We start from the raw sequence: 21,979 nt of genomic DNA, 5'->3' as shown, positions 1-21,979 counted from the left end.
CCTATCTATCCTCTTCTTCCAAAGTAACCTTGATAAAAATCTATTTGAAGTTTAAGAGAGAGTGGATTATCAATGTGTCTATGACCCCTTACTAGAAGTTATCGGTTTAATTCTTATTCCACTCTCAAACCATTGATTGTTCTGGTGAATTACATATAGGCTAAGGGGGAATTGAGATCCACTGCAATTATCTGTCCGAATTGCTAGTAATTTGAGTGGGTAATGTGAGAGACTTTATACATACTTATTTGTCTAAATAAATTTTGGGCTACTGAGCATCTAACCATATTTTTATTTTACCATTATCTCATTTTGTTAACGTGGTAATGCCAATCAGACTTTATTTATTTATTATTTTTTTAAAAAACAAGGGTAAATATATGAAATAGAAGTGAGAGTGTGATTTATAGCATTTATCTTGTTGTTTAACTTGTTTTTAGGTGGTTGAAGTGTCAATTGGTAGTTGTTTGATGATGGAAGATAACAGTGTGAGATGGTCAGCATAGGCCACAATTATTTAATGGGCTAAACGGCCCAAAAACACCCAAACAAAATGTTACAAATGTTTAGACAAACGATGTGATGGGCCCATAGGCCCCAAACTATCGATGAACAAAAAGGGAAAGGGGACACATAGGTAAATACGGTACAAGATCCAGACAGGAAGGGAAATAAGACTAGGGTTTCAGACTTTTCTCTCGAGTATAAATAAATAAGAGGGGGCAGCCGAAAAACGATGAACGCCTGAGGCCGAGCGCTTCCCTCTTGAGGTAGGGGTGGCGTGGTATTCCACGGGAGAGGTTAAATCGTGGCGCACGATAGTGCGATAGGCGCACATTAGCAAACTGGGGGCTGCCATGACCGCTCTGCTGCTCTAGCTTTCTGCAGTCAGAGCGAGGGATTGCCCTACATTTCGTTCTCTTTTTAACAATTTTTTCCTTGATTCAATCGATTTGATTTATTTGGTTTTAATTATTGGTTGAAATAAGAGTGTTTGATGAGAGAAAGAGTATATGCAGTTGAAAAATAAGTGAATTATCTAAGTGATGAATCATCATATTGTTGTGTAGGTTCGTATGAACATTGTGCTCTTCTTTTATAATACAAATGAAACGAGAACACCCCAAACCCTGTCAGCAAGATGAAGTTGTTAATGGTAGTGTCGATGAGTTGAGTCCGGCAATGGCTATGAAGTCCAGACAATCATTCTCCTCTTTTAATCCTACAAACCTTCCATCATCAATCTGTAAAAAACACAAGTTTTAAACTAAATTATATATATATAATTTTGGAGTGTGTTTTTAACAAATTACGTGTGTTTTCAAATTGAGTGCAAACCCAAATGGACTATTTATTTAATTTGAAAGATAAGAAATTTAATAAATATTCTTTTAGTACCTCTTTCAAACCTTGATCTGCGAATTGCTCGACGAATATGACCTTCATTCTTATGCAGGAGTTCATCAAATTTATTTGGTTGGGATAGCAAGGGTCCCGAGAATTCAATGTGCTGTCCTCTGCTTCCACCCTAATGAATTGTTAGAAGAGCAGTGAGATTCAATCCAAAACATGAAGAAAAAATTAACAAACATGATAGAAAACATGTCTGGTTAAGACCAATTACAGCATTTGATTTTGGGCTCAATGCATCTGTTTCATCTTTTTGACTAGATGCCGGTGACATGTCAGGAGAATGGTATGTCACGGATGAACCGAAAGAATCTGGCCGATGAAGGCGGCGTTGCTGCTTCTTCATTGCGTGCTTGGCGCTCTCGACGGAGTTGGCAACAGCCCTGCATAAAAGATGATTCTCTTTTTTGGTTGTGTAAGATGATTTTGCAAAGGATGGATCTAATGCACTAATCTTGCTTTTTGATCCATCTGATATTGTGGAAACAACATCCTCTTTTCGCCTTTTTGCCCACGTAAACCCGCTTGATGCTGCGACTTCTGCTGGGCCTGAATATCCACTGTCCACTTGAGATGGATTCATCACTCGGGAAGTCTCTGACATTGTATCAAGTGATGGCTTTAGTGTCTCTCCACGCACAAAAACACTACTTCTTCGTTTGGGAATATGTGCATCACTGACATTGTTTCTATGAGCAAGTTGGGTATGATCCTGTGTTTCCTGCATAATAAAAGACCACCAAAAATGGTTAAAGAAACTAGCTTTCTTCCTTCAACTACACACCCACGTAGAGAGAGAGAGAGACCTCTTTTGATGCTAATTTACTGCTACTGTTTGCTTCCTGTAAAGTTTTACGGACTCTTCTAGGCTTTCTTGAAGGTGCAGGCTCTCGCAATCTAGCACCAGCCTTTTTCCTGGTAAGTACAAAGGCTATTCAGCAAATAATGTTTGAATTGTAGATGTTTAAGTATAGATTTAAACTAGTCTTCAAATTTGACTCAAAACGAAAGAAACCAATTGAGCAGTCTACAAAATTTCACCTTCGGCCATCGTCACGAATCTTAGCATCAATTTCCTTGCTAGGGGAATACTTTGGCAAGCTTGATGGCTCACATGCAAAGGGCTTTGTGTTGAAATACTGAAAAACAGAAGCATCAAATCAGAAAGCCGAAAAACAGTACGGGTTTAATCTGCAATAAGCATGCACCACAGATAATATGATAAAAATGTGGTTGAATTACAACGATCGCTTTGAAAAAGATCTTCAAACAGATTGAACTTTTTAATCAGAGTTACCTCAGACATGAGGGCAGAGGATGCAGTCCCACGCTTTTGAGGTTCTATGGAAAGTAAATTTTCTATTAGTTTCACAGCAGTTGTTGGGAAATCTTTACACTTCTCCGAAAGACAACTTTCATAATTATGCAGCGGTTTAAACATGGCTGCTTGAGGAAGTTTAGACTTTTTCCAGAACTCATCAGGTGGAGAACCAATAAGCTTGAAAATTTTGTGTAATTGTTCAACCTGCAGATTGCGGAAGAATACTCATCAAACTAACTCCTATATATAAGCCAATCAAGCAAATAAGTGAACTAATTGCAATTCTTATGGACTCTTTATTCCTCTACAATGTTTAAAAATCTAAGTCTTGGGATAATGTCTCTTAAGTCAAGAATTTTGTTGTCAATTTCACTGCAAGATACGCATCTTGAACTTTTATATAAAAAATGGAAAAGTTTCAAGCATTGAAGTTTACCAAGTAAAAAGGGTATCAAGAATTGTATAAAGACAAAGTGTTCAAGGGACCAGGAAAATTGATATAAAGGGTAAATGAAGAAACAAAATTCTCTTCTACTCTTCTACTTTTCATCAAAATCCCTATCTGGCCATGAGCTATAATCCAAAAACAGGTAAAAACCATGTGGCTATGGAATAAGTGCTTTTGATTAGTGTTATCACCTCAGTTCTCCCTTTAAGCAGAGGCTTCCGTATGATAAGTTCTGCAAATACACAGCCCACACTCCAGAGATCCACCGATACTCCATAACTCGTTGACCCCATCAAAAGCTCAGGAGGACGATACCATAAAGTAACCACACGACTGGTCAGCGGGTGCTTGCTCTTTAGGCTAACGACATTTGCCAATCCAAAATCCCCCAGTTTCAGAATCCCATCATTGTTTACCAAAATGTTGGATGTTTTAACGTCTCGATGCATTATACCTCGCATGTGGCAGTGCTCAATTCCACACAATAGCTGTGTCATATAACACTTGATCTACAGAAAAGTCAACCTAAGTTTTTATCTTCCAAAGCACGAAAAAAAGAAACAGAACATTGTTACAGCCTTTTAAGTCATACAATGAGATAATGTCTTGATGATGATGATCATATCACAAATCTATCAAGTGTTAACAAACCTGTGATTCAGTAAATTTGACATCAGGGCTGGATACCAGTCCAGCAAGATCATGTTCCATGTATTCAAACACAAGGTATATGCTACTTGATAACCGAGAAGTAATAAGCCCCTCCAATTTCATGATGTTTGGATGGTCCAGTCTGCGGAGAATCATTATTTCTCGTGCCATAAACCTTATGCTCTCTGGCTGAAAATTGTCAATTCGCACCTTCTTCAGAGCAACCATCCTCCCACTTTCAACTTGGCGCGCTCGAAACACGCTGCTATATGTACCTTGTCCAATCTACATGCATGGAAGCAATTGGAAAAAATAAATCTTTTAAAAAGAGAAGGAAAAACTATGAAGATTGATCATTAGATGTGTGTCAAAAGGCAATACAAGGTGACATTACACTGAATTACATTTGAACACAAAGCTCCCTGCAAGATTTTAAGCCTAGATGTTATTGGATATCTGTAAATTTAATTTAATTTAATTTTATAATTATATAAGCTCAAAGTTTGTGGAGCAAACGAAACGAGCAAGGTTTGAAATGAATGATCCATACCTTCTCCAATTTCTCAAAAGAATCAGCCCTGAGAGGGATCCAACCATTGATGGCCTCGGCGGCGGCAGCGCTGAGCCAAGTGGGCCACCCGGCGGCGGCTTGCTCGGCCTGCACGTGCCTGTGAGGGAAGCCGAGCTTGAAGCTGAAGGAACCCTTGGAATGCGGGCGAGAGGTATCCTTCTTCGACTTTTTGACATCGCGGCTCCGATCCTCTGATCCCTCCTCTTTCCTACTCTTACCTCTATCCAACTCCAACGCCCCAGAATGGTACCTCCTCTGCGAGCGTGAGTTCACCACAGCCACGGCCGCGCCATTGTTGTTGTTGTTGTTGGTGTTGAGGAACGTGTGATCGGAAACAGGGGAGGAGCCCGCCGCAGCATTAGAGTTGGCAGCTGCCCGGACCGCCTTCTTCGAGCTAATGCAACCCATTTAGGCATGGGAGAATTCGGGTCGACCCAGATCGGGAAATGGGGCCCAGATTCCCTCACACCACCTTAAGAAAAGGATTGCATGGTGGGCATGTATGTGTGTCCCTCCTTGTGAAAGAGAAATGGGATGTTTCCTTAAGCTCCCTGGGAGACACAGGATCAAGAAAGTCCTTTTGATGAATGGCTGTTTTTGGCTGGGTGCTCTCGTTTCTCTGCTGGGTCTCTGCGAGATCTGCGGGGGAGGGGTGGTTTTTCTGGGACAAATGGTCCGAAAGGAAAGGAAAGGAAGTGAGAGAGACAGAGACGCAGAGAGAAACAGGGATTCGTGGGTCCAAATGGGTACATCCTTTTGGTTGTCTCTGACTCTGTCTGTGTGCTTTCTTGGAATTGCAAAAGGGGGGAAAAAGGTGAAATGTAACCGTTTGGAAGTTCTGGTTGGAGAGAGAGAGAAACGGATAGGGTGGCGGGTGGTGTGGTGTGGTGGTTGCAAGCCTAACTGCCCAACAGCTCTGCCTCTACTGCAAGATATCATGGAGAAGCTGGATTAGATATTTAATTACTTGTTAATTTGCTTACTTTTATTTATTTATTTATTTTTTATATTTTTTTTATTAGGGAAGTGTTCTTGGCCTTGGATATCATACTTTATATCACAACCTCACCTGATATTATTATTCTCTCAAATTTGGTATTTTATCACCTAAAATTCTTATCATAAGGAAGAAGTAAGAACATTAAAAAAAAAAGTTGTGATGAGTGGATAATGCACAAATTTTGATTAGAAATTCTAAAATTAGCTTCTTCTAATAAGCATTTGCTAAAATAAATGACACCCTTACACACATGACTGAATTATCTTTTTTTTTTGTTCCGTCGATTTGCTACAGCGGGCACCAGATTTCTTTTGATTTTTTTTTTGTTTTATCATTTTAAAATAAAAAACATTAATAAATATTTACAAAACACTTAAAATTAATATTTATGTCGCATCACAAAAAATAAAAATAAACATCTTCTAAAAGGCATTAACAAATGGAGACAGACTCCATTCTAAAAAGTAGAAATGTTTGTTAATGTCTTTTTTAAAGTGTTTTTTTGTTTTTACTTTGAAAAACAAAATCATTAAACATGTTTTTCGGCCTCAAAATGACAACAATAAAAAAAAAATTTTAAAAAAAATGTGACAATTAATATGTTTTCTTCATTGACCCAAATCGGCAAATGTCCAGCTCTTAAACGTTGTCTTTTTATTATTATTATTATTTTGAATAGAAAAACAAAAAAACGTTGTCTTTTTTCAATTGAAAAGTATGGCACAGGTTTATGAAGCACAACTGACGAAAAAGATTAGCAATGTGTATGCTCATATTAGGCAGTGTCAATTCAATCTAGTGACAACACGAAAATTCTGCACAAGACTCAAACCTGTGGTTCCTTTTAAATTAAAAAGGTTCTAAAACCTGTGGTTTTAAATTAGAAAGGTTTTAAATTCTGCACAAGACTCAAACCTGTGGTTCCTTTTAAATTAAAATGGTGCAACATGTACTTAAAAAAAAAAAAAAAATACAACATTAATTATGTATACCAAATTACATAACAAAGTTTGTCGGTAAACATACATATATAAGTATGGCTCTTTTGCTTTTCACTCTAATTGCCAATTACACCACAGCCCCTATAACAAAATTACAGTACTGGGAACAAAGGAACTTAAGTCTTAAGCTACACCCATATGTGAGTTATAGTCATTCTCCTATTTTAAGTGTGACAAAATCATGTAGGAGACCAAATCTGAATTTAAATGTACAAAAGCAGGCGGCTGTATAAGCAAAAGCATCATTATCATCATCAACAAAATCATACATGCAGCAACTATTTCCACTGAGCAAAAGTAAACCTTTCATGTGATTTCTTTATTCTACACTTGTTCATTTTGTGCCAGGTTAGTCCGCCGGAATCAACCGCTCACCTGGTGGTTGCATGAGAGATGTCAACAGAGCACTTTACACTGTGATTTGCTCTTCCTTTAGCTGTAGAAGTACTGGTCTTTGGTCATTATTTCCATAATCCATCTCTTTAAGGAGTGGATGTTTCTCAGCCACCACCTTTTGTGGTGCAATTCTATTGCCCATGTTGTGGCTGCTGTTTCTAGCTGCTGGGACATCGTGATTGTGCTTTCCCTCGTACGTAGTTATGACGGCTTTGGCGTCTGTCGAAGCTCTCTCAACATGCTTACGGACATTGCATCCCGCATTTGTGCATTTGTAATAGCTCCTGTTAACAGATATTGAGGTATCAATATGATTCTTGCAGAAAAATGAATATCATATATGGTTTAAGTGCCAACAAATTGAAACAACAACAAGCTAAGGAGAAAGTCAAGATCAAAATTGTAAGCAATAAAACCAACAGACTCCAGCAGTTATTTGATTGACAAACATAGGAGACAAAATAAGTCCATTCAAGTCACCACTGATTATATAATATACAATGGGTGGGACAAGATTGCAAAATCAGAAACTAACCTTGGCTTATCCTAATGATCGCATCAACTAAATGGGGAGAAACCCATTCTATGGCATATAAACATGAAGACAAAATTGACACGTATCCGGTATCCCAGACATGACAGCACTGAAAACCTGGGAGAAATTGAAGCGACAAGGAAAAAAACATCTGATCTAGAGCTTCATCTTAGAGGCAACTTATTTATTCAAGAATATTTTATAGTCAATTAACTGGGGCCATAGTTGATGCAACTCTGTTGCTCAATTTATGTGATTTTTACAATTCCGTGTCATATATATCGCTTTTGAAATATTCTTAGGGTCCACTTGCACCAAACAATCATTGGGACAAAACACAAATAGAAATATTGATGAAGTTACCACCTTGGATGGGGATTGCCTTTGACCACCTTCTGCCCATACTTGCGCCATCGGTAGCCATCATCTAAAAGATCAACTTCACTTCTTGTTTGCACGATGATTTTTGATTCTGTTACAGTCTTGTGTGACAAAGTTACAACTGATGTCGCAGCATCTGCGATCCTGCACTCCAAGGCAATGATTTTCAAAATTAAAAAGAAAAAAAAGGAAGTAAAAGGATGATTAAGTACAATAGTTAGTTGGGAGCTAGCCTTCTCTTTGGATTTGGCTCATCACCATCCCCCTCTCCTCTTGTTTCTACACCGCCGTCTTCCTCACTGTCACTTGATCCAGGTAATTGACTGGGTGCAGCTTGACTAGATTCCTGATCCCCGTCAGGAACTGAATAAACAGGTACCATCTCACTTGAGTTGTTCCGATTTCCAGTCTGACTTTGCAAACCCAGATCTGGCTTAGCTAGAGAATTTATATTTCCATTTATATCACTACCTTCTTTTGCACGCCTATTGGGTTGAGGCGGTTCATGATTATGCTGGCCTTTGTAGATAATTTCAGTTATTTGGCCATCCAGAGAACGCTCAACCTTTTTTTTGACAGGGCAACTCTGATGTGTACATTTATAATAGCTACGTGGATACTCACTGCCTTTAACCTGCTTCTGCCCATACTTACGCCAGTTGAAGCCATCATCAGCAGGCTTATCAATTGCAGCGGAAGGAAGTTGGTATTTCCTATCAGCATGAGAGGCTTCTGATGATTCCATCATGGAACTTCTGGGGTCCGATGTTGAGGGTGCCGTCTGCTGTTGTGAAGCTCCAGTTAGAATATAGGGTGGATTATGTGTCAAGGACTCTGTAGGAGCTGCTACTGAAGAAGGTTGATATTCAGTTTGCATGTGAATATGAGATTGGGCTAGTGCAGCTTGAGCTGTAACCTGCGCCAAGGCTTGCTGGTGGGACATTCCAAAGGGGCTCTGCGTGGATTTTGGATAACAAAATTATAAATACCCCTACAAAAATAAGCCACTACCTCCAAGAAAATTAGATGGCATTGTTACGGTAGATAATGAGGTGCCAAGCACCATCACCGACGCAAGCTGCCTAGGCAGGCATATATATTGCTGCTTATTGTATCCACTTCGATGGCCTAGATGGGCTGGTACTCTTGTTCTAAACTACAAGATTTCTGCTAAATCTGCAAAGTTCTCACTTCTCAACAAAATATACAAGTTGTCAAGAAGGAAATACAGACCTAATGAGACTTCAATTTTCAACAACCCAACTGTTAAAGCACTAAAATATCCTTCACTTACCACAGTATACCACATTGTACTATGATAGTACAATCTACTCTATAATATATCTTATTGTAATACAAATATAGAATCAAGTAAAAACAATCAAAATGCAGCCTTATTGGGTATTTCCTATAATAGACATAGGCCTCTTAAGCTGAACCAGTTAAATTTCTTGTGTCATTTTCTCTCTCTACAATTTCTCTTCATTTTATTTTATTTCATACTTTATCATGTTATTAGAGCTACTTTTTTTGGCCTTCTATCTCTTCTACTTTTCTACCACATGCTTCATGTGCTGCCAACAATCCGCTGCCAAAAATTTTTCTTTTCCATCAACTAACACCTAAAACTACCTAAGAAATAGTTGTTCTACCCAACCATGGGATCCACTGCCAAAAATTTCTCTCATGCGCCCTTGATGTACAACCCACACTCCCACGCGCCACCTCCGAATCTGATCCTCTACAGCTGTTTTTACCATCAACTGACCTCGTCAATGGGCTCAAAGGATGTCAATCTAGATCCTTTGAGACCCTCACATACCTCAAACAACCACACACTCCTACACAAAATAAGACCTGCACACATCACATGCAGGCACGCACCCATGCATCTCCAAATATGATGCACTTTATGTTCTTGTGTTGCACACTCCAAGTCAAACAGATTCAAACCATTTTCCAAGGTGGCATCTTATTCAAACCCAGCTGAAGTCGTCAGATCCAACTCACACCAAAGCGTCTTAACCCAGTGCACTTGACCCAACTTGATTCATTCCAATTGGATTCAATCCAGCCCACTTAAACCCGTCCTTATTTTACCATGAGCCACCTACCGCAGATCGGTTGACCCGCTGACTGAGATCAGAATCCAGCTACATCTGGATCCATGCACTTCACCCATCCATAACACATTGGATCCACCTCCGGCCCTACCAAACCCAAATCTGGCAAAGAAAAATGCCACGCACAAAAAAAAGCATCAAAACCCCCTTAAAAACCCAACAAACCCAAAAAAATTAATGTTCTTGCTCTTCTTGCCCATTGCAGCAATTCAGACCTCCTCTCAAGCAACCAACACCAAATCCGGGATCAGTGGTTGCCAGGTATCTATCACCCACCAACATGCATATCTGCACGCGCTGCCTTTGATAGGAGTTTACACAAACTATCACGCACGGTACACCGGCGTCCTTACCCTGCATGCACCAAGTCCATGATGCGCCGTCATCCATAGGCACCTCACAATCACATCTTTCCATGATTTGAGCTGGGACAAATTCAAACCTGTTTCATAAGCAACCCATCATGAACTTTGCCTAGCACTCAGATTTCGCCCATGCCAACTCACATCGACCTAGGCCAGTTATTTTCAAGGATTCCACCCAATCCTTTGACTTCCAAACTCAAGCTTCTACCTTGAGTTTTGAGGACATGTTATTAAAATATTTTTCACCAAATGGAATCTGGTCGATGTCCTTTGCATTGCTGGTAAGCAAGATTTGAACTTAAAATCTATCCAAAACCCATCCCATCCCTTTACCACTGAAGCGTCAACTTAGATTTCCTGTAGTTTCAAAATGAATCTATTTCCAGTTACAACTCAAAGCCCTCACTGCGTTATTCAGAATCTTAAGTCCAAAACCTCGGTAAACTACATTTAATGTAAGCCAATTCTTGACCTGACAAACACCACTGCATTCCTCAATGACACCACCGCCTGCCACCCATATCTTATCCTTAGCTCTCAGCCTCAACACGATACTCTAAATAAAACAAGCACTATGCAACTCCATAAAAATCAATTTTTTAGTTTCAGAAATGATCAAAAGTAGAACAGAATTAACCAAAAAAAGAACAAACCCATCACAAATTCACGAGAATTGGATCAATTACCTGCGGCGGAAAGAACCCAGGCGAGTTGAGCAAGCCAGAGGGGCTCAACCCAGGTGGAATTGTAAACAATGGTGACCGAGCAACCATCAAATTCATGGGCCTGCCCTGCTTAAACCCAGAACCCGTATCGGAACCCTGTTCCGCGGAAGAACTGTCGGTGGAATTGTCGGCAAAGAAGCTAGGCCTGGCGAGCGGGGAGGCCATGGCTCCGGCGAGTAGCTGAGAGAAGGACCGGCAATCTCCGTCCGCGTAGCCGTCGGAGAAGAAGCTGGACACCAGAGTCATGGGTCCCGGGCTCGCTCCGGCCCCACCCGTGAAGAAGGTCTCCATGGATGGACGCGGTGGTAGCGTTATCGTAGGACGCGCTGGTGCTGGCGCCGGCGCCGAAACTCTCCCATAATCGTCCTTCTTCGCCATACCCTCTTATCTCTCTCTCTCTGTATAACTGTCTCTCGCTATCAAATTGTCTTTATGCCACCCCGTCCAATCATCTCTCTCCCCCCTTCAAGCCTCTCTTTACCCCTCTCTTTTCTCTCTCTCTCTCTCTCTCTCTCTCTGTGAAACTGCAACAACTAATTGTTTTTTCTACTGGGCTTTGGTGAGAAATGGGGTATTGGTAATGATGGTTGCCTTTGTTGTTTCGTGCTATCTTCAAATTTCATGCCCAGTGGAAAGTCCACGCAGCAGAACCGGAAAGTGACATTTTTTCCCCTTATTTCTTGGTTTTAATCTTCACCCACATCGAACTTCTGGTTGAAAATTAAAACCCAAAAAGAATCCGAAATCCAGGATGTAACGTACAATAAAATCTCCCTCCATACTCAACCCATATGACATGCGGCCATGTTTGCGACTTTTCCATTGACTTCCTTGCCCAACAAGACCGTCACTCTTCACAAATTGGACAACATTTTCATACCAGACACACTTCCTTTATGGTCTTAAACTACTCCATCCCACGAACCTTCATCATTTTTTTCGTGTCTTTTTTTCTTTCTTGTCTGTTCTACAAATTATCAATCAAAAATGCCTACTTTTTTATTTTATTTTATTACAATTCTCTTTCAAAAACATTATAAATATCAGTCATGTACGACATTAATTTGCAAATGAATCATAATTAATTTCAACCAAGTTGAAGCAATGTTTGTGGTTTACTCTAATATCTTTGTGACTTGCACATAACATATATTTATTTTTGATTCAATGGCAAGGAATAGAGAATGACATTAAGGTGCGTTGATGAACAACTTGAAGGAATATAGGGTAGTTGATCCTAATACATACAATAAATCATAAATATGTTGTATTTTTTTTGGATAAATTATAAAAAATATAATATAAAAAGTATATTTTGCACTATAACTTAAGAGAAATGATAAAGTCACGATTTTCTAGCACAACTTTGGTCAAACTTTTCTCTTACGTGGTCATTTAAAAAAAAAAAAAAATTAAGTAATAACATCCTATGTGGTATCTTTTTATTTGGTATTTAAAAAAAAAAAAATTGTCTAATGAGTGACCACATTTGATGACATTGCTTAAAAAAAAATTATTTTTTATTTTGTTTGTAAAAATAAAAATAAAAAATAAAAGAAAAGTTAAGTCAAAATTGTACCTTTATTATTTCTCTGATTTAATCATGATGTCTAAAGAGACTAAAAAAAAAAAAGAAAAAAGAAAAAAAAGGGGGGTACTATATATATATATATATATATATGTTTTTTGATTAGAAAAAAAATATATACAATATGTTTTTTTAGGTGCTGAAAAAATATCTTAGCACTCAATGTCTGAACCCACTAGGATTTGGAAGAAATAAATATAGGCAAGTTGCAAGCAAGAGGCGTGGTTGTTGGCAAATTGGCGACAGACTGGAAAGTACGTGGAGGCACTGAAGAGATCAGAGAGCTGCGTGTACAAACAAGGAACCACAAAAGGAAAGGATTGGAAGTATATATAATAATTAATAATTAACAAATAAAAGAAAAAGGGCCCATGTGGACCATAAAAATGGTGGCGTGTACGTTGCATCAGAAGAGAGTCATTAACTGAAATTTGGTTGGGTCATCCATCACCGGCCCACAATCTAATCACACCTCTACGCTTCTACTTATCCACTATGCCTAAAAGTATTATCACGTGTGAAGACCTTGACCTTTTTTTCGGACCAATACAAGAATTTTTTACACACACCAATATTATTATTATTATTATTATAATATAGGTGTTCTAGAAAATGTGATATATATAAAATATTTATTTTATAAAAAAAAAAGTGATTTGGGTAAAGTATTGATAGCTATAACTATTTACTTTTTTTTTTTTTTTAAAGTATATGCTTCTTGATCTTTATTTTAATTATTAATTATTAATTATTTCATTTAAATATTCTTTCTTTTTTTTTCACTTTTATTATTTTAAAAATGGAGAGAATCATAGTACACTCTCTAAAGCTTTCTAGATACCTAAGTCATGGCCAGCTCTAATAATTTTGACTGATTCCAGGTTAATTAGGTAAGGGTCATCCTTAAAACAGCCTCACTAAGTGTCCTCTCACGTTGGGTCTTCTAATGGGCTACTTGCACAACCCAAAAAGGGTATGGCCTTTCTAGGGGTTATAGGCCTTTTCTAATGGACCTGGTTTTGGCCCAATAAGTGGACCTTATGGGCCTTAAATCAGATCAACAAGTGTTAGAAGGAAAATTTTATCTTTTTCATTGATGGGTGCTTTAGTAAATATGTCGAGCATCTCTCTTGTTCTCTCCTCTGAGACTCTCTTCGCACTCTCCCTCTGTACACAAACAAGGCCATCGAGCACCTCACCACCGCTAATCCGTGCGCCTCCTCAGCTCCGTCGCCCGCTCCTCCGTCCGACCGCACCCGCGACATCGACAGGGAGTTCGATATCGGTTTGTTCTCTCTCCTATGTTATTTTGTGTCATTTTTCGTTTTTGGTTTCATAGTCATTTTGTGTAGAAGAAGAGTAAACCACTGATTTTTGGGTAAGTTCTTGTTGTGGGTTTGCGTCAAACTGCCTTTTAGTCTGTTGGGTCTTCGTGTAAATTTCTCTCGTGGGTGTGTTTCATGCTATTGCTATTGACTATGAATCTTGTCATTAACCAATGGTCATAACAGATCCAACTCCTTCCTTTCCCCTCCTTTGGGTTGAGAGGCTAATTGGGAAAAACTTGGGTATTGTTTTTTACTTGCATTTGAACTGCATATATATGAGTTTGATTGTGCCGTTTTACTGAACGAAGAAAAATGTGTAAGTGCGAGATGGGTTATCTGCTTGCTTACTTTTATGGACAATTGTTTATGATATTATTATTTGTCAATCTCCAGAGTTCTTGCTTTCTTTCCAATGGAGGATGGGATGGAAGTAAATAAAAAGAGTAAGAGAGCTACTCCTGCAGAGTCTAATTTACAGTGGAGTCAGTGGCAATTGCTCGATTCCATCCTCCCTACCGGTGGGTTCGCTCATTCTTTTGGTCTTGAGGCTGCAATCCAAGCCCGCTTAGTATCAGGTCCTGAGGATCTTCAAACTTTTGTGATCCATGTGTTAGAGAATACCGGAAGCTTACTCCTTCCTTTTGTTTATTCTGCAACCATGTCACCTGATTTGGAAACCTGGTATAAACTTGACACAACATTAAATGCAATGCTAACTAATGAAGTGGGTCGAAAGGCATCAATTGCACAAGGATCAGCACTTATGAGGGTAGCTGCCGCTGTCTTTTCAGAAATCCCAGCTCTTAAATCCATGAGAGATGCCTCTCACGGTTCTGGGGTTGTTTCTTTCCACCATGCTCCTATATATGGGCTCATATGTGGACTTCTTGGGTTGGATGGCACAGCTTCTCAGAGAGCTTACTTGTTTATTACGATGAGAGATGTTGTTTCTGCTGCAACAAGGCTGAATTTGGTAGGACCTCTAGGTGCAGCTGTATTGCAGCATCGGATTGCTTTTCTTGCTGAAGCTATCCTAAAGAAGTGGGCGGACCGTACTGTTGAGGAAGCATGCCAAACCAGCCCTTTGCTTGATACCGTGCAGGGCTGCCATGGTTACTTGTTTTCTAGACTGTTCTGCTCTTGAGAGCACAAACAATTGCATCAGCATGTTGCCTTTCTTGTTCTGTACTGATGCTAGAACCTGTGTCAACTTTTTTGATTTTGTGCAAACCATGAAAATTAAATTTTTTTTCTTTCTATATTCTGGTCAAGGTGTCCAATTTTTAAGTTCTAGGTTGATGTGATGTAAGCTAAGTGACTGGATGGTTTAGACATGCATGATGGAAATCCTTATTTGCTGGCCTTCCACATAATGGACCAATTATATCTATGAAAATATACACCTTGACCTACTGCAATTGAATAGAAGCAATACAAAATTTCCACCAGAGTATTAGAGTGTAATAGAAGGAAGCCTAATTTGATACATCATTTTATTCAACCCATGAGGTGTACTCACAATTTAATCTCAGTAAAGTAAGTTGATGAGACAGCCAAGCCTTCTACATCGTAAGTGCGAACCAGTCTTTGTCTCTTGCCGGGTGTTTCAAGCCAACAGAACTCCAAATGGAATGGCTTGGATTCTGCCACACATTTTGCCACATCACATGGACATCCCATGTACATTCCGCCAGGCAAGAGTGTCATCTGGTAGCCTCCATCAAATGTAACCAAATTCTCAGATTGGGTACCCGTCCAATGTACATTAGTGGTTACTTCACCCCCAGCAAAAGTCGAAGTAATATCCTGAGATTTCATTATTCAAGAAGCTCACATTTACATCTTTTCTGATTCATGAGGAGAGAATAATTTGCTTGTGAGTCTAGGATACCTGAATAAGCTGACCCTTGTCATTCATCTCAAGTGATGAAACTGTTTCAGCTTCAGCAATTGTTGCTCCATAAGCACCACTGCGTTTTGTGATGGAGCGACCTTTCCAATTACCAAGATATGGTATAATCCTGTTTGTGTTTCCTCGCAACTGATAAAAGAAATCATTATGACCATAAACACCATGAAAGAAAGAAAAAGAATGAAAGAAAAGAAAAGAAAGACAATAATAGAAACCCAAAAGTTCCTCACTGTCCGCTGATCAATAAAATTGACCATAAAACTCACCATGGTATTATCAAGTTCAGGAGGAAAAGGCACCGAATCACCTCTTTCCTCGAGGAAGATGAGAAGCATTTCTATGATGCCCTTTGGGTCCATGATATGGAATGCTCTTGCTCGCATATCTTTCTCCACTGAATAGAGGCAGTTCTCACAGACAATGGAAGGACGACGGGAAGGAAGCTTGAGATTTCTGCATGGCGAGGATAATTGGAAAGAAAAAGAAAGTAAGCATATAAATTAGAAACAATAACAGTTAGAAAACACTGAAACGGAGCTCCACATAAAGGTATGAAGGTCAGAGAGTAACAATCTACAACTAGTAGATCATCATGTATGAAAGTTCGTACAAACGAAGGTGGTCTGGTCCACAATAATCGATTCAATGAGTTCCAGATCCCCAAACAGGACATTAACTGATTTGATGATTATAATATTTTAAACGAAAAGCAAGGCCACATTATAAATTTTCCCTGTTACTACTTCACAAATTGCTATTTTAGACCTGAATTGCCCAAAAGAAAAAGATTTAATCCAAAGGCTACAACCCACCCCACCCCCACCCCCAAAAAAAAACCAAAAAAAAACAAAAAACTGTGGAAATGAGCTCTATGGAATAATTACATGTCTATGGAAGGTCTGAGCATGCCTCATGAAATGCAATCGAGAATTTTAAATACTAGAAGCTGATCCATAAAATGCAGGTTACCTATCAGCCAAGATTCATTCTGTTCAATGAGAATAGCAATACAAACATGACAAAATGAGCTTCTATAAACATCTCCACCAATTTGCAGCCTTAATTTCACTCATTAATGTGCAAAACCTTTTCTATTTTTAAAATTTTTCTTTTCTTTCATAGGTTTTAACAGGCATGTACTATATTAATGTAACTGCTTAGTCCAACTATTAGTTATCGGCAATGCATGAAGAACGTCTTTAAAAGAAATAACTTACTTTGGTGATTCTTCGCCAGTGTCATCTTCCCCAAGAACCCCTTGCCTTAACACGGTTTCTAACATGCCAGCTGTCTGGTATCTAAGAGCAAATGCTTTCTCTTTTGGGAAAAAACCAATCTGCAGACTAGTTGTAACGGACATTCAACGGAAAATAATGGGATCACAAAAAAAACATTTTTCCATGGGAAAAGCTGATAAGTAAACTTAAAATCCACAAAGTACTAGAATACTCACCTGTTGATATTTGTCGACGGTGAACATATTGGTTTCTTTAATTTTGTACTCTGCCCACTCTGGCTCATCATCATATCCCAAAATTGAGGTGCTTGATGAAGGTTGTTTTATGTATAGCCTATATAGTAAAAGAAGATTAAGCCAGTATGATCATAGAGCGATAAAAGTGTAAGAACAATAATTATTATTAATTGCATTAATATTATATCCAATGGTCTTCGGACCAAATGGCATGTCCTTCTGCCGTAAATGTGGAAGGTAAGGTCACGGATTCAGTCTAATGGGAGTGTGAGTTGTACTTGCGTATCAATAATATTTGTATTCATCAAATACCATAAGCTACTTACTTATCTTGGTTACATTTCCTTGCAACCAGAAACTTGGAAAATTTGTTTTCTTTTTCTTTGGAGTATCAGAAGTCAAAATGAAAGACAAAAAAAAAATGTCATTCTAGAGTTGAAGGCTTAATGATCACCAGATAACTCAATTGCATAATGCATGTAATTTATAAGCCATAATGAAACAAATAAAACTTATGTCCACTTATCACCCAAATTCTCAACCAAAAAACTTGGCCATCTACCCCAGTTTCACTTAGTATTCTCTACCAGTGTATATGAAAAAAAGTAATAAAATACAATCATCTATGGCACTAGATCCCTTTTTTGAAGCTCTATCTGGATAAAAGAATTTCACTTTAGTTTCTACCTCTCTATGTTGGACACAATAAAACAAACTCCCTATACGTCCTTAATAACACTAACAATCACTTCTAGTCAACAAATTTCCAATGCACTACAAGTTCATATAGCGCATAGATTATGTGATCATCCATTCAAATTACTCTTTAAAGCAGTCCTACATAGACTTCATGCCCCGGAAGTCCTTCCTTACTCACATGGCTCACCACACTTCCATTTTCATTTGGAAATATTCTAATCATCATCAATCTCATAATTGCTGCAGCCACGTCATTCAAGTTGGAATTCGGAACAAATCAAGCAATACGAACAGCATTATTCATCTGGTTAATTGCTCCGAGCAGACAACAATTGAATCAATAAAAATAATTATTCCCTTATCAATAACTAACGCTCATTAATACTGAAGCTTACGTCTGAATGAGACTGATGAGTTCATCTTCTCCATATGAGCTCACCGCAAGCTTTGTACTCAGTTTATGCAACAAATTCCCATAAGCATCAAATTGCTGCAAAATGCATCCCAAAAAATAAAGATAACTAAACTCTCATCTTTCATTGACCCAGAGAACCAACAAAAGACTTTTTTTAGGGCATGGCAATAAAAGACACTTAAACTAAGCATATTTCGACATAATACTCATTATCCGCAATCAAATCACATCAAACACAAGACCCAGAATACCTTTTTCTCAGCCAGCAAACAGAGAGCTCAGGCTTAAAAAATACAAAACGTTAAAAGCAATTAAGCATAAACTTACAAAGAAAGAACCGTTCCACTTGCCCAAGTTGAGGTCGAAGAAGCTGTGAATATTGTCGATGCTCATGGATGCTTCATTTGGTTTCTGAGCTTCTTCACCGACTGAGGTGGACGAGGTTGAGTTCGTGGCTCCGGTTCTGAAGCTCCGGAATGTGGGAACATAGCTAGGACATGGGTTGGACAGATATGTGGGGAAGGGTCGGATTATCTTCGAGTTTGGTGGTTTGGGGATGGGAGGGAACGAAAGAGAGTAGCAAATGGAGGCCATTGAGGAGGGTTCTGTGGTGGAGTGTGTCTGCCAGAGAGGTTCCTGGGGGTGAATTCTCTCTTATCTGAAATGAGTTCAAAGCCCAATTTCAAATGGGGTCAGCTTGCAGCCCAGCCCTTTAACATACATTTTTCTTTTCCTTTTTTTTATTTTATTTTTTATTTTTTTTATATGTCCGTAGGTACAAGTGTAGGGAAATAAAAATTTGAACTGATGACATTTATTTTATGAGACGTGGTTCCACTGATTAAACTATCTTGAGAACCACATTTTTCTTTCCTATCAATCTATGATGTTAAATATCATATAAGATGCTTACTAGTGTGTTTGACCGTGCGTTTTTGTATGCTAAATGCATAGTTTAAAATAAATTGTGAAAACTCTTTGGTTTAGAAATGAGTTTTAAAAAATTGACAAATTGAAAAAGTGGAAAAATATGTATGCAAGAAAGTGATGTGTTTTAAAAAAATACGTACAATTTAAAAGGCCAAATAACAATTTTACTAAGTGCTTAACCGCGTTTAAAAAAATTGCGCTTTCATTAGTTGTGTTTTGAGATTTGTATTTTTTCAAATGGACAGAAATTTCTTGCAAATTGGGTGGCTTCTAAAACGTTACATAAGTCCTTTAAACACGTGAGAAACACATGTAGAAATATTTTCAAAATTAATAGTTATTAAATATTATTTTGTGTCTTAGGAATCTTTTAAAATTAAAAGTTTTAAAGAGCATTGAATGAAGAGAGTCCCACATTGAAAAGAGAGAGTGAAGTTGGCATTTATAAGGCTTAACAAACTTTAAACTATTATAAAAGCTTGGGAGTACTCTAGTATACACTAGTACAATGAGGAGCACCTACATCGGCTGTAGGGCGCATCGGAGCTCAAAGCAATCTGATCATGACCATTCATTTTTTAACGATCGAGTTCTAAGGGTATTTTCATGTTTTTAATTTCGTTTGTGCGAAACGCAGTTAAAACAATAGAAGTTTCTAGGCTCCGTTGTATCCTAGAGAAATATTTGTTGTAACCTTCTTGCATATCATATATGGTGGGGGCAAATAATTTCTTAAGGAAAGTGACATTGTAAAACACCTTATAAGCAATTTCGTTTTCTGTATTTTTCCTATTTATTTTACAACACTTATTTTTTTATTAATGCCGTTAAAAAAAAAAAAAAAAAAAAACACATGTGCTACACATGTTACTTTTTCAGAAGTTGAGTTTTAGGAGTTCAGACAACTCAATTTATGAGAAATTGTTGTCATTTTCAAATAATACATTTTTTAAACCACTAAAGCAAACATACAATTATTCCGAACAGGACCAATGAGAGGTCAGACATAACATTATAAAACTACTCAATAAATGCATTTCCGTGCCAATTCAAATTCAAAGGAAAAACTCCACCATTCATGTTATCTCATTTTCCTAATGAATCCTTTCAAATTTGCCCAAAAGGCAAAAAGGCCAACAACTGCACAATTATTTACATACACGACTGATGAATCTATGCTGACACCAAATATATAATTGTCAATCAAGTGCTGGTTTGAGTAAGGATGATGGCCACCACAAAAGGTATGGGGAGAATCATTGGGTTGAGGGCATGTGGTGGAGAACCATTTTTGGCTCGAGTAGGTGCTGGAGGTGCAGTTGATGAAACTCCACTTTCCACATACACAGCAACTCTCATTCCATTGAAGCAGTAGCCTCCACTGGACAGGAAGCAATAGAGCTTTACCTTTGTGAGTTGAAAGTTGAAACACATCTCTGCCTCCGTTTGTAATGTTTCTTATGAAGTCCTTGTCATTGCAGTTCTCATAGCTTGTCTTGTTCACTTCCAGAACATTGTAGGAGTGTTTGTCAAAGACGAAATCTTGAGAGCTCAAAACAAAGCCAAGTTGGCAGCCAATTAATTAAATAGAATTAACTCAACAATAAAACTCAGATTAATGCTTACAAAGGCTAAATTGTTTATTATTGAATTGGATACACAACATATTATAAGGAATCCATATTCATGAACGATTTCAACAATTTGAAAATATAATATCATCTATCAATTTTTATGATTTAACGAGGTATTAAAATAGAGATTTTGAGTTTGAACCCTAACAAGATGTTTGGTTAATCCAGCGCAAATGGCTACACCAAATGCATGTGAAAGAATGAAAACAGATGTAAAAAGAAAACAATTGATGAGATTGAGAAAGTAAAAAGAGATCAAAGAGAATACATAGCCAATCGCCAACGTATGGATGTTGAATAATCGACCATTCAGTGTAGTTTACGTTCTGAGTCCATCCCTTACGTGAGCCTCCCACCGTGATTAGCCGCGCCACCGTGCCTGTTTGCCACCCCATCACCATTAGCACCACCGCCACCATTTGTTGTGAGTACACTTGTGAGTGTTGTGTCTCACATTGAGAAAATATAAAAGAAAATAGTAGTTAGTATACTTAAGTGGATCTTAGCCCATTAGCTTAGGCTTTTGGGCTAGAGTTGTGTTCAATTATGTATATTAATGGCCCTTTCTGATAAAAAAACTACGTAACGCTTAATCTCCAACAAATGGTATCAAAGCCATGAAGTTTACCTTCCTAGGAGAGACGAGTGAGGGAGTTGAGGTCAATGTGAAAAGACTTTCTGGGAGTGAGGGGAAGATTGTTGTGAGTGCACTTGTGAGTGTTGTGTCATACATTGAGAAAAAAAAAAAAAAGTACTTAATATACTTAAATGGACCTTAGCCCATTAGCTTAGCCTTTTAGGATAGAACCGCTTTATCTCCCCAACCTGTCACCCGTCACCCTCCTCACAAAACCCTCCATAGCCTCCACTCAAAAACACAAGGAGTGTCTTAAAGAAAAGAAATATTGTTACTATGGGAGCAAATCAATCGACCTCTCTTAAACCTAGGAGATTAAGAACTAGGTTTTGCCAAATAAATGTGACCTCTCTTAAACCTAGGAGGCAATGTGACCTCTCTTAAACCCAGGAGATTACGTACTAGGTTTTTTTAAATAAATATCTACATAGTTGG

At 38.2% G+C, this 21,979-nt stretch overlaps 4 protein-coding genes across 4 annotated transcripts; 1 reads left to right on the top strand and 3 right to left on the bottom strand.

Annotated features, from left to right (window-relative positions):
* Positions 1–775: 775 nt before the first annotated feature.
* LOC132182741 (cyclin-dependent kinase C-2 C-like) lies at positions 776–5,289 on the bottom strand. The gene is made up of 9 exons (XM_059596071.1): positions 4,381–5,289; positions 3,831–4,115; positions 3,371–3,688; positions 2,708–2,935; positions 2,452–2,549; positions 2,217–2,325; positions 1,625–2,131; positions 1,399–1,528; positions 776–1,244 (listed from the first exon to the last, which is right to left on the bottom strand). The coding sequence occupies exons 1-9, from the start codon at positions 4,807–4,809 to the stop codon at positions 1,240–1,242; spliced, it is 2,109 nt and encodes a 702-aa protein (XP_059452054.1). The 5' UTR covers positions 4,810–5,289; the 3' UTR covers positions 776–1,239.
* A 1,074-nt stretch (positions 5,290–6,363) lies between these two features.
* Positions 6,364–11,844, bottom strand: LOC132180752 (probable WRKY transcription factor 4). The gene is made up of 4 exons (XM_059593683.1): positions 10,889–11,844; positions 7,948–8,669; positions 7,700–7,858; positions 6,364–7,082 (listed from the first exon to the last, which is right to left on the bottom strand). Exons 1-4 carry the CDS (start codon positions 11,303–11,305, stop codon positions 6,812–6,814), a joined length of 1,569 nt encoding a protein of 522 aa, XP_059449666.1. The 5' UTR covers positions 11,306–11,844; the 3' UTR covers positions 6,364–6,811.
* A 1,785-nt stretch (positions 11,845–13,629) lies between these two features.
* On the top strand, positions 13,630–15,114 carry LOC132182720 (urease accessory protein F). Its single transcript, XM_059596042.1, has 2 exons — positions 13,630–13,800; positions 14,237–15,114. Exon 2 carries the CDS (start codon positions 14,256–14,258, stop codon positions 14,985–14,987), a length of 732 nt encoding a protein of 243 aa, XP_059452025.1. The 5' UTR covers positions 13,630–13,800; positions 14,237–14,255; the 3' UTR covers positions 14,988–15,114.
* Positions 15,115–15,205: 91 nt separating this feature from the next.
* LOC132182719 (uncharacterized) lies at positions 15,206–19,005 on the bottom strand. The gene is made up of 7 exons (XM_059596041.1): positions 18,671–19,005; positions 18,324–18,418; positions 17,209–17,326; positions 16,973–17,091; positions 16,022–16,208; positions 15,735–15,884; positions 15,206–15,649 (listed from the first exon to the last, which is right to left on the bottom strand). The coding sequence occupies exons 1-7, from the start codon at positions 18,935–18,937 to the stop codon at positions 15,359–15,361; spliced, it is 1,227 nt and encodes a 408-aa protein (XP_059452024.1). The 5' UTR covers positions 18,938–19,005; the 3' UTR covers positions 15,206–15,358.
* Between the last annotated feature and the right edge of the window lie 2,974 nt (positions 19,006–21,979).

The sequence above is a fragment of the Corylus avellana genome, chromosome ca5 (assembly GCF_901000735.1).
Source record: "Corylus avellana chromosome ca5, CavTom2PMs-1.0".
Lineage (NCBI taxonomy): Eukaryota > Viridiplantae > Streptophyta > Magnoliopsida > Fagales > Betulaceae > Corylus > Corylus avellana.
The sequence above is the reverse complement of the archived record's forward strand: the minus strand, read 5'-3'. Positions and strand labels throughout refer to the sequence as shown.

Bases quoted from the DNA above. Each gene is read 5' to 3' on its own strand.
- LOC132182719 (XM_059596041.1), bottom strand. From the start codon at position 18,937: ATGGCCTCCATTTGCTACTCTCTTTCGTTCCCTCCCATCCCCAAACCA. The intron at 17,092-17,208 runs GTGAGTATTCTA...ACTAGTCTGCAG, and splicing joins CCGTCGACAAATATCAACAG to ATTGGTTTTTTCCCAAAAGA. The intron at 16,209-16,972 runs GTAAGTTATTTC...CTCGCCATGCAG, and splicing joins ACTGGCGAAGAATCACCAAA to AAATCTCAAGCTTCCTTCCC.
- LOC132180752 (XM_059593683.1), bottom strand. From the start codon at position 11,305: ATGGCGAAGAAGGACGATTATGGGAGAGTTTCGGCGCCGGCGCCAGCA. The intron at 7,859-7,947 runs GCTAGCTCCCAA...CTTGGAGTGCAG, and splicing joins GAGCCAAATCCAAAGAGAAG to GATCGCAGATGCTGCGACAT. The intron at 7,083-7,699 runs GTGGTAACTTCA...ATCTGTTAACAG, and splicing joins AAAGGCAATCCCCATCCAAG to GAGCTATTACAAATGCACAA.
- LOC132182720 (XM_059596042.1), top strand. From the start codon at position 14,256: ATGGAGGATGGGATGGAAGTAAATAAAAAGAGTAAGAGAGCTACTCCT.
- LOC132182741 (XM_059596071.1), bottom strand. From the start codon at position 4,809: ATGGGTTGCATTAGCTCGAAGAAGGCGGTCCGGGCAGCTGCCAACTCT. The intron at 2,550-2,707 runs GTAACTCTGATT...TCTGTTTTTCAG, and splicing joins CCTCTGCCCTCATGTCTGAG to TATTTCAACACAAAGCCCTT. The intron at 2,132-2,216 runs GTCTCTCTCTCT...TTTATTATGCAG, and splicing joins GTAAATTAGCATCAAAAGAG to GAAACACAGGATCATACCCA.